This window comes from Myotis davidii, unplaced genomic scaffold (assembly GCF_000327345.1).
Source record: "Myotis davidii unplaced genomic scaffold, ASM32734v1 scaffold392, whole genome shotgun sequence".
In the NCBI taxonomy this organism is placed as follows: domain Eukaryota; kingdom Metazoa; phylum Chordata; class Mammalia; order Chiroptera; family Vespertilionidae; genus Myotis; species Myotis davidii.
The window spans coordinates 3,694,481-3,706,541 of NW_006284244.1; the positions used below are offsets into that span (position 1 = coordinate 3,694,481).

The 12,061-nt window shown below is 36.0% G+C and overlaps 1 protein-coding gene across 2 annotated transcripts in view; it reads right to left on the reverse strand.

Moving 5' to 3' along the window:
* Positions 1-9,451: 9,451 nt before the first annotated feature.
* FAM198B (family with sequence similarity 198 member B) overlaps positions 9,452-12,061 on the reverse strand; it is a 48,689-nt gene continuing 46,079 nt past the window's right edge. For both annotated transcript variants that reach the window (XM_006754279.2, XM_006754280.2), the window contains exon 5: positions 9,452-11,172. In XM_006754279.2, coding sequence (XP_006754342.1) covers positions 10,965-11,172 — 208 coding nt within the window. In that variant the 3' untranslated portion in view covers positions 9,452-10,964. The remainder of the gene's footprint in view (positions 11,173-12,061) is intronic.

Genomic DNA, 12,061 nt, shown 5'->3' on the forward strand with positions numbered 1-12,061 from the left:
GTAGGAGATGTGCAGGAGGCAGCTGATCAATGTTTCTCTCTCATCGATGTTTCTAACTCTCTATCTCTCTCCCTTCCTCTCTGTAAAAAATCAATTAAAAATATATTTTAAAAAAAAATTGTACCAAATGAGCCTCAATAATAACCAGATCTCCAATTGCATCATTCTAGTTACTATTTGACTATGGCTTTATTTCATGCTCTTTCAGTTGATTTAAAGAGTGTCCAATTCTTATATAAGAAACTTTTAAAGGGTTTAAAGGTGAGACAAGCAAGAGGTTTGTGAAGGTATTCAGAAATGGCCAGCCTAATTTAGCTGTTATTTGCCAAGAGAGTAGAAACAAACCTTTGAATTTCTTGAGAGTGACAATATGGGGTAGGTTGCAGAGAAGTTATTCCGATGGAAATTGCATTGAAGAGGGTTCTAGAAAAAAAAATAAAAGAGGTAGCAAGTCTTCAATGAACTTAAAAACAAAACCTAAAGAGAAGAAAAGAAGATTGCTAATAATGAAGAAAGAGATCTGGGATGTGCAAGACCCTCAAAAGGGATTGTGTTGCAACAAAGGGGAACAGCCTTACGGAGGATGGCTTCTTGAACTTGGCTGTCTGGTTCCCATTACTCTTCCTCTTCAAAAAATGCCATCCATTTCTTCCAGGGCAGAGCATTTTGCCAAATATGCTATTTAAATATTGATTTCAGAACATTTCCTTGATTTGAAAGCATACTACCAAGACTGGCAAAAATCCAAACTATTTCTTTCTGTACTCTGTCATGATTTATATGGCAGGTTTTTTCTACCAAAGATAAAATGGAAGAAGACCAGAATGCAAACTGCATAAAACACACAATTCTTGATAATAAAACGCATTGGCTGGAGCTATTATGCAGGATTTTTGAGCTATTACTCAAGAGATTCTGATTATATACCCAAAGATGTCTGAAAATAATGTTTCTTTTTTTTTAATAGGAACATTTGAAGAACAGAAGGGAAAGTTAAGGGGACTCTATATAAAAGTTTTTCTTAAGTATAAATTCTTTTGGCTAATGCTCTGCTATTTCTTATATCACATATACACAGATATTAAATTTTACAGTTTAATGATTAAGAATTGAAGAAAGGAAGCTGCTAAAGATGAGTTCACTCTTTCTTTTTCTCTGCTATCCCAAGTCCTAAAGCAGTGCCTGGCATGCAGTTGGCACTCGACGAATATTTGTTACATGAAAGAATAAATAAAGCCCTAAAACAATTAAATTAGCAAATAAATTATTCAATCATTACCAGCTGAGAGCAAATTGGGCCAGAAAATCCTGAGATATGATGAATCTCATGGTTTGGAGCACCCCAACCTCAGATCAGAGCCTCCATCCTGATAACAGTAAGTAACTTGGTTTATAATTAACCGTAAAAAGAAATCAATTCATTAAGAAAAAAATTTAAAAATGTAGCTCCTTATCTGAATTTCTTGTTCTCTGTGTGTGTGTGTGTGTGTGTGTGTGTGTGTGTGTGTGTACCATGTATGGGTCCATGTCCATCCTTCTGAATCTTTCTCAGTGACACAAACTCAGACAACTTTCCCTGCTTTAGATAGGTCTCTTTTGAGAAGATTACTGGTGTGCTGACTCTAGCTCAGGGGTGGGAAAGTCCAGCTCTTGGGCCCTATAAGGCCTGCAAAATCATTTGGTTTGGCCCTGTCCAGGCAATTGCAGGTGGGACTCAAAATTCAGTACATCCAGGAGCTTTTTTCATAGCCACATAAATTTATATTAAGTGGATTATATTAAGCGAATGATGTTATAAATATCCAAATGGCCCTTGGCAGTAAAAAGATTCCCCGCCCCTGCTCTAGCTGCAGAATGTGTGTCTAAAGCCCACAGCAGCCTGTTTTATGTAGTGTTTTTAGAATATCTTTTCAAGTTGTTTCCCATAGCAATATTTTTCTAAGAGAGGTTAGTTAATTCCCTCTGAGTCTTATCATATGTAATGGTCCACAGTTATGTATAAAAAGCACAAAATTAGACCCATCTATCATTCCTTGATTATCTTATGCCTTAGTAATTTCTAGAGCTTCCTAAATTATTCCTCCGTGTCTTTCCCATTCTCTCCACCAATGCACACTCCAATCCACTCTAACAAACACTAAGTCTGCAAAAAATTATTTGATGATTACGCCAACCAGCGAAGAGATGAATGAAGAAAAGCAAACAAACAAAAACCTCAGGAATGAGAGAACTGTAAGCGATGGTGGGCAGGAAATCCTAGTAGATTCAACTATAAAATAATGTACCTGTGACAAAATAGAAGCCAGGAGCTAAATATTAGGAAGGTTAGCAATGTAAGCATGATGGTAAATGTTTTAGAAGTTGGTTTATGAAGGCAAGAAGGAGAAGAAAATTTAAGAGCACGAACATCTTTTTCTGTCATAGAAAGAGATCAAGATATGCTTTCTATAAGTGATAAATTAGAAAAAGACTTACTTGCCTTAGACACAAATCATTGATGTTCCATTTGTTGCAAGCATTAAAAAAAATCAACCTAGGTTGAAGCAAAAGCGTGAGTTAAAAAAAAAAGGATACTGAACCAAAGGGCACCAAAGCCAGGCTGATGTGGCTCAGTGGACTGAGCGTTGTCCCATGGACCAAGAAGTCCTGGGTTTGATTCTTGGTCAGGGCAGATGTCTAGGTTGCGGGCTCGATCCCCAGTAGGAGATGTGCGGGCGTGCTGGAGGCAGTGACTCAACGATTTTCTCTCACCATTGATGTTTCTATCTCCTCTCTCCATCTCCTTTCCTACTCTCTCTCTCTCTCTCTCTCTCTCTCTCTCTCTCTCTCTCTCTCCCTTCTTCTCTGTCTAAAAATAAAAAAAAAAAAATATATGAAATAAATAAATAAATAAATAGATAAAACCAAGAACTGGAAGAAACCTCTAGAGTAACTAACACAAAAGAACCCAAAGGCATCTGCATTTTGCCTATTGGCATCTCTGTAGATTTCCCACCCATCTCTCCTTTCTTTCTCTGCAATTAACTCTCCCCAGCTCACAGAGAGGAGAGTCTAACTAAGGTCTCCAGAATATTACCCATTATCACTTTGTCCTGGGTCCTGGTTTCTTTTTCTCCTTTTCAGTTCCAAAATTATGAGGCAAGTTTTCTGATTGAGCCATTGAACCTGAAAGCATAGGCAGAGATGAAATAATGTGAGGAGGGTGGTCCCCAGGGGGGAAAAAAAGGTTATGGGATAAACAATAAGAGTTTTAGGTTACATTTGCCTCCATTATTATCAAAGACACCACCAGTAGCTTTCACCATGTGCTGTAGTGACCAATGTTACTCATCAGGTAGTTCAAGTTTCCCTACTTCCCAGACTGCTTTTGTTCAGTGAGCTGTGCAAGCTTTTCAGAATTCCCACTCAGGGGCAGAGATGGAAACATCCAGGCTGCCTCCTCAGCGTGGGCCTCTAGGTGTCTGTGAAAAGCAGAGTTCCTCTCGCCAAGCTGGATGGACACATGCTGTGAGAAATCCACCTTTCTTGCTTTAAGCCACTGAGATTTGATGGCATTTTGTCATTGCAGCGTTACTTACCCTGCTTTTCTGATATTGCACCCTGTTCTATTTCCCACGGTGATTCTCCACTCCCACCCTGGCCTGACAATTCACTCTCATGCACTTTTCTATTCGTCTTCCCCTTCTGCTCATAAGGAAACACCCTTTACTTCCTATGATCCTCTGGGGGAGGAGGTTCCCACAGGAGTGTTGGGGCTCTGATGAGAGTTTGGCTTCTGTATATTCCAGGCATCTTCTCAAGAAATACAGATACAGGACCCTGGGACAGAGGAAGTTCAGACACAGATTTTCAAGCACTTTTACCTCCAACTACTCCCCACCCCCCATTCCAAAACGTTTGCCATGCTATTTACTTTGTCAAAAGTCCTAGATTTATTTTTCACCCAAAAAATGTTTTCTTGGAGCCTCAGCACATCTATTCCTCCTGAGTCTCATGTAGCTTCTTTCACTGGTCACGTTGCCCAGGCCCTGAGGCCTCTTTGGGCTCTGATTGATGTCATACAACATGGCCAAACATTCGAATACAAGGAATTCGACAGAGAAAATCTTCATACACTGAATGTGAGGGGACAAAAACATTTAAAAGGTTTACCTTTTCTGGAAGATTTTCTGTCAATGGACAAAAAAAAGTGGTTCTCAAGTAGGAGGTGATTTTTGCCTCCTAAGGGACTATTTTACAATTTCTGGAGACATTTTTGGTGGTCACAATTTGAAGGGGTGTTACTACCGGAACCTGGTAGGTACCCTGGGCTAAAGTCAAGATTTAATTAGGAATTTGTGTTTTCTAACTAGGAATTCGCTACTCTGAATGCTGCCATGTCACACCATATTGTCTCTACTTGCAACCAACAATATGAGTAAGACAAAGGAAATGACACGCTATTCATAGCAAATAGCGTTATCACACTAGTCACCAAAACTTTTACGAAAGTTCTTATTTTAACTGCCACTTGTTACCTGATTTAAAAGGAGGACGACTGACTCTCTCCCAGGAGATGCTATGAATTACTTCATCATTCTCTTAGGAAAGAGCTGAATCTCACCAGCTTAATTGTATTCTCACCAAGTTAGGATATCTGAATCATAGCTTTTTTTTTTTTTTTAAAGCACTACGAAGTGAAAAATAAAATGTTGACCTCAATTTTCCTCCGGAGGGCCTGAAATGAGGATACAGGACGAGATCTCTTGTTCTCCTAAACAGAAGTTGAGCCAATAACATAGGGTATGAGCCAAAGCAATGTCTGGTGTCCTGGAGCTAAAGAAAATGTTGGCACTAGGTGCTGACTCGCAGCTGTTTCAGTCTCACTCAGTGACTGGTCCCACTCTGCAGCCCAGTTTGCCTTTGGAAACAGCACAGCTCGTTATTCTGCAGCCTGTGATTAAAACCACTGACAAGGGAGGTTTTCTTTATGTTTTAGCTCTTTGTCTCAAAAGCTTTAGAAACCTTGACAAGTGCTGCTACGAAATGCAGATTACTTATTTTTTTTAGAAAGAAGACGCATAGAGATTTCTTAATGTGTACATAATTGGGCATATTTTTATCAACAAACTAAATGCAATCATGGGAAAAGATACCTTTTTAAGATGGAAAAAAATGACTAATTTAACCATACACAATGCCGTTATAAGAAAGGAGTTCTGTGACTTCATTCACTTACCATGTGCATTTTTAGGTTGCTAACCAGAGTCTGCCAACAACCCCTAGGGAGGCAGACCTTTCTAACAGCAGAGCCCTATCCTAAGGAACTAAAGAGCTTAAAAATTAGGGAGGAGGCCATATTTTGACTTAAAACAGCTGTGCCTGAATGTGAAAGGGGATAAAAGGTGAAATGAGCCTAGTCTAGACACTCTGAATTCGCCGACTGGCCAAAGGAACAGTAAGAAAGGGTTACAGTTCTTTCCATAAATGTCAAGGAAATAATTCCATTGGGGAAAGTTCATTCATTTTTTTTAGGAAATTGATTTATAAAAAGCAGGAACATTATGTTCATGCCCAGAAAACCATTGGTGGTAAATCAAATAACTTCATTTAATTGCATACATTAGTTAAACTTTCCTCATATTCTAAGACACTATAAAATAAGTGACTATCTGGGATCTTTTGTATATCAGAGCAAGCAAAAAATCAGGTAACGGATACCTTTAATAAATTAAAAGATTCAATGAAAAAAAAGAATTTCATTCTCTAGTTTAATTAAGTGAATGGTAGTGAATTTGGAACTGATAGCATGGGCTAAAACTATTTAAGTGTTAGTAAAGTAAATGGCCCCTAAACTTTTACTAGTATCTCATTAAATCCTCTCAATTTTCATTGGCACCTCATTAAATACTTTATTTAAATAATATTTAAATAATTTTTCCAAAACCCAAGTTTTCACCTTTGTATAAAAGTAAAACTTTTATGTACACTAAGTAACATCTTTCTAAAGTGAATAATATTATTTCCCACATTCTCAAATATACTGTAAATCAAGAATTCCTAACCTGGGAGATCACAGACCCGAGAGGAAAGGGTTCCATGAATGGTTGTGTAGGGTCCAAAAGCCCTTTGAAATTATATGCAGAATTATGTAGCCTGGCTGTACTTCTAATCAGCTCTCAACGTGATCCGGAACTTGTAAACACTAGCACGTTTTTGATGAATCAGGATGGTCATTATGAGCATCTACTCTTGGACCACCATTCTGGAACACAGTCATGTCCTCGGGACATATTAAAATAAATAGGTCGATTTGTCCAGGCACAAAACTGACTCCAAATTGTCATTTGTTAAGCACTAGTCAACAATAGAGGTACAGTAAAATTCACCGTGAGTAAAACATTCTCTAAGTAAGAATTTATTTCTAGACATTCCTCAAAGAATTTCTTTCCTCAACTTTTTCCGCTAAAGCTATAAGTTAGAGTCTAATTATAGGTCACAATTGATGATTAATACATTAAAAGTTACCTATTAATTTGTACATCCACATTGCCCAGCACGCAGCATGACACACAGCAGCTTCTCAATTAGCTGTGTAACGTGATTACCAAAAAGTTTCATAGTATGAGAAACTTCTTTATTCCACTCCCTGTAGTTTACAAAAAAATGCCATAAAATTATTAATGCACATAAATATGCCTATATAAGACCTTCAGGTTTTATTCAACTAGTGTTTCTTATTTTATTGTTGTAAATAATGAAATCTCAGAGAAAGTTTTGGTTCTCTAACTTTCTGAATCAGCTTCAACACCTAAGATTCTAAATCAATCATTTGGGTAAATTCAGGCAAGTAACTTTGCCTCTTTAAGCCTCAGTTTCTTCATCTAGAAAATAAGGGTGTTGGACAAGATGCTGATCACATAGTATCAATCAGGTCTTAAATTATGTAATAATGTTTTGAAACTTTGTTAAAGTAAAATTTTCAAAAATTTAAAATCATGAATCCCAAGCAAATAAAAGTATATGAGTTGGCAGTCAAAAGTGTATTAAAGCAAACTTTTCAAAAAAACATAAAACTGTGACTCCTAGGCATCTGTAAAATGAGCATATATCAAAGATTTTATTTAAACAATTAATTAAAGAGGGAATCACTAAAGTGGTAAAATCATTTCAAAGAGTATGTCAAAAGCTAATATTTATACTCAAAGTTAGGATAAGATTGCTTCACTAGATATACAACCAGTTAATGTACAACAGGGTAATAAACTGTAAAATCATTAGGGTTATCTTTTTCACCAGACAGAAATTATATATATATATATATAAAAAACCCTCAAGAATCTCTTCTGGCTGTTGCCAAGTGTCGGATAACTTTTCTGACAAGTGGAATTATTTTTCATGAATAATAAATAGTTCTTAGTTCTTGGTAATACCATTTAGTTTTTAGAGAAAGTCTTGCTCATCTTTATTTGATCCACATCCAATTTCCCAAACATATTTCAGGCTAATGCCCTACACTTGCCTCACTTTGTTCTGTGCTGGGATAAGCGTTAGAATATCCTAAGACATTTTTTAGATAACTCTACATCTAGGATATTTTATTCATTAGCTATAATGTAAGATATATTTAAAGGCACAGTGGAAAAAAACAAGCAATTACACAAGTTTAGAGGTTATAAATATTTTGAGCATAAGTGTAAGACCTTTTTATTTTGAGAAGTTCCACAGGTACCTACCTAATATATTTAACAAATATGTATGCTCTAAAGGAACCTGTGAACATAATTGTAAGACTCACCCAAAGCAAAGAAAGCCAAAAATTATCCTCTTATAGTTTATGATATCTGTCAACTAATTTGCATACTACCTAAAACAATGCTTTATGTACACCAAGAGAAAGTATAACACCACTAATAATAATATCAAATATATGTCTACACAAATACAATTCAATATAATTCTTGACTATTTAATTGTTTCTTTTACCATGCATAAAGGTAGCAAATATTTACCTATACTTAACTTCTAAAAAGTACCCATCTACAAAAGAAAATGAACTCATCCACAAAAGGAAAAGGATGCATCTTTAATTTCTAATATTTTATTACAGATTTTTAAGACCACTGTTGTTTTCAGATCATCAACTTAAAGAAAACAAATCACTCAAGAAGAGCTTTTGTATGTCTGCCAAGGTAAATTGTTCTATTTTAAATTTATCAAGTTATAAATAAACCACAGAATGTGCTTATGAGAACCAAACCACAGCATAATCTGAGTATATTTGAAAGGCACAGAGTTCATTTCATTGTTTCAGTAAGAGGAATGAAGAGCATTACTTATTGGAATTAAAAGCCTAGCCTTCCGCTATCTATTGTTCAAAAATAATACAGCATGAATTATTCACTGATTATAAGACAAAATACATTGTTAAAAAAGCAAAGGTGACTACAACTAACATGTGTCCCTAGAGTTTTTGTTTAATATTAAGCATCTCGGAAGAAATGAAGGCATAAGAAACAAAGCCAGACCCATATAGGAGAGGACCAAGCTGCCCAAAAGCAGTAGCTTGAGACACAAAATTAAAGTTCACTTCTAAGAAGCCTGGAATTCCCACCACCTATATCACAACTTTATATTTCATAAAAAGCATATTAAGATGCAAATATGCCACTTTGATAGACAAGGTATAAGGCAACGTGACAGAGTTATTTCAAGTCAGTGGCTCAGAGTAGAACCTAGGTCCTCAAACTTTTGTTTGGTCAATTTTTCATTAATATAATGATTAATTAGAAGAAGAAAAAAGCAATCTTAAAAAGGCCAAATAGCCGTAGCTAGCCTAGCTGGATAGAGCGTAGGCCTTTGGACTAAAGGGTCCCAGGTTTGATTCCGGTCAAGGGCCAATGCCCAGGTTGTGGGCTCAATCCCCAGTGGGGGCATGCAGGGGGCAGCTGATCAATGATTCTCTATAATCATGGATGTGTCTATCTCACTCTCACTCTCCCTTCCTTTCTGAAATCAATAAAAATATATATTTTTAAAAAGGTCAAGCCGAAACCGGTTTGGCTCAGTGGATGGAGCGTCGGCCTGCGGACTGAAAGGTCCCAGGTTCGATTCCGGTTAAGGGCATGTACCTGGGTTGCGGGCACATCCCCAGTGGGAGATGTGCAGGAAGCAGCTGTCGATGTTTCTCTCTCATCGATGTTTCTAACTCTCTATCTCTCTCCCTTCCTCTCTGTAAAAAATCAATAAAATATATTTAAAAAAAAAAAAAGGTCAAAAATAAAAGGCCAAATATAACAGGTAAACGTGGAGACTCAGCAGAGCCAAAGAGCACTCTGAATATGTGAGACCAGAGGAAGACACTCAGGGCCGTACAGGGAAAATCACACAGGATAATGGTCTGAAGACCAATTTGCCAAAGGGAAGCCCAGCAAGTCAGGATGCTAAATAGCAGTACTTGAATACAAGCCTAAAATAGCTATAATTAGATGCTAAAACGATTCCTTTCTCCTTGGTCTATCTTCTCCTGTACTTAACATGTTACTTTTAACATTTTGACCCTATACTTTTGTATGAATTAGAATCTATAGCTATGCTCTCATTGTTATTAAAAACATTCTTAAACTTATTATTTAAAACATTCTTAAACTGTATTTTAAAACTTTCAGGGAAAGGAAAAGTCAGCATATCAGCTTTTAAATAAGGGGTGGGGTATATGGGATGGGAGGGCAATGATGATTTATTCAAGATCTGAAACCTCTATATGAATATTTGTCATACATAACAACATGGGTATCTTCCAAGGATATAAGGACCCAATACATGAACACTACATGCCACATCCTCCCACTAATTAAAAAGTTGGTAGAGAGAGTTTGAGGAGAATTCTTTAAGGCTTAATAATACCCAAATATGCTGTTTTAGTTCTAGTCATGTGCTTTCCATTAGGACAAATTACCAGAATCCAGTTTTAATTTATTTAGTTCACATTTCTTATGTCAGAATAAGCCAAGCAATATATTTAAACATAGTCAACATCTAATCCTATTACCAATATTTAGGCAATATCAATCAAATCAGCTTAAATGTAATTACACCGAACAAATTTGAAGAAATCTATTCTTTATGAAATATACAGAAATTATATATAACCCCTGTAGAAATTACAAATTTTTTTAAAATAACATCTTTAAAAGGGGGGGGGCTACTCCATAAGTACAGTTTCAAGTAGATAAATTCAAATCTTAAAATTAATTTTTAAGCCACTAGACGTAAATTGGACCAAAATTGAGAGGGCAAAACTACCTAACATATAAATTGTCAGATTTGGACTACTTCTACACTGACGACAAAAATTTCTAAAAGGGAATGGAAAATGTGATTCTTGCTGCTCAGAATCACAGAAACAGCTAATTATTTATAGGTACAATAGAATATAAACTGGTAGTTTTGCAAACAGCTCACCATTTCTATTTAGAATTATTGTAGGCACTGATATATTTGTAGGTCATGTGCCTCGGTTTTCCAGTTTAGAGGTGCCGCTGGGTAAGTGCGGGGACTTCTGTTTTAGCAATCAGCAACAGAAATATTCAAGACTCATTCCCATTAATATTTGGTCAGACCAGTGAAAATGGCATAAAATATTTCTTAAAGGAGTCATTTTATGCTGTTCTATTCAACAATATGACAAATGTCTTAACAAAACTTGCTGTCATAATAATTGCAACCATTTTGTAATCAGATGTTGAGACTCACATGATGATGGTAGGGAAAATATAAACAAATATTATTAAGGAGAATATTTTTTAAAAGCTTTATAAGTCTGCTTATGGCTTGCAGGCCCATCATATACACTTGGTTAAATTCATTTATTTTATGTATTTATCTACTCGATCTCATTCCTAAAAGGAGTTGAAGTTTGTGTACTTGACTTAGAAACAAAAATGCATAAATGTATCTAGTCCTCTAACCAGAAGACCCTTTTGTTATTCATTCATAGGCAATACTTTGGCCCCATGTGCATTGATGTAGGTGAGAAGGATCTTGGCTCTTTGTTCTATTACATCAATAAGCTTTTCAATGCCTTGTCTACCTCCTTGACTCTCCCAATAAACTTTATCAAGAAACAGAGATTGAAGGAGTTTCTGCCGTAAGTGCTGGCTCTTCAAAACAGACACTGCAGATTCAGGAAACCTGAAAATATAAAATCATATTTCATTCTTAGTGATTGTTTGGAAATATCAGACATTGCCCAACTGCTCTGTCTTTCATCAATCTGGCATAAATCACACTATCAAATAGTACCTTGAGAATCAAACCTTTTTTTATCACTGTCAAGAAAATACTTATCTTAATAATAATATATTAGAACAACATGTTTCAAGAGAAATGAATTATCTATAGCAATGAGAAGTTGACATACCAGCATTTGACTTATGTAGGCAACAAGGTCATTATGTAGGCAACAAGAGGCACAGAATTAAAAAGGTCTCTGTTAGCCTAGCAAAAATACTTTTCTCAATCCTAAACTCCATTTCACCCGTAGAAACCACTTGAATCTGTCAAATATAATAGTATTCTCATAAATGTCAATTTGTGGTTTTATGCAAGTAAATATGAGAATCAAAATGCTGAGAAATTCAGTAAAGTTCTCTTTCCTGTGTAGACGTTGCATGACTGAATTTAAGGTAAAAAAAAAATCCAAAATATATGTAGGAAGAAGAGAAAGAATCATTCCAAAATGCCCAATTAAATAAACAAGTGTCCTTGATTCAGGTTAGACTTCAGGAATTCTGAGGATCTGGGAGCATTTTATGAAACTGGAATACTAAATTGTTTTCAAATAAACATAGTGAAACTCAAGGTTTAGAGCCAGGGCATTCCACAATGAACCATCTCTCTGGAAAACCTTACGAAGGGTCCTTATTGAATTGCCTTATCAGAGTGCTTGCTGCTCTTCATTCAGAAAGTATAAAGCCAAGGGTCTAAGACATCATCCATTATCTGAAGGACTTCATAAAATTTCTAGTTCAAAATTACAAGTAATGTTTGCTGAATCAAAATGTAAAGTAACTAGAGGCCC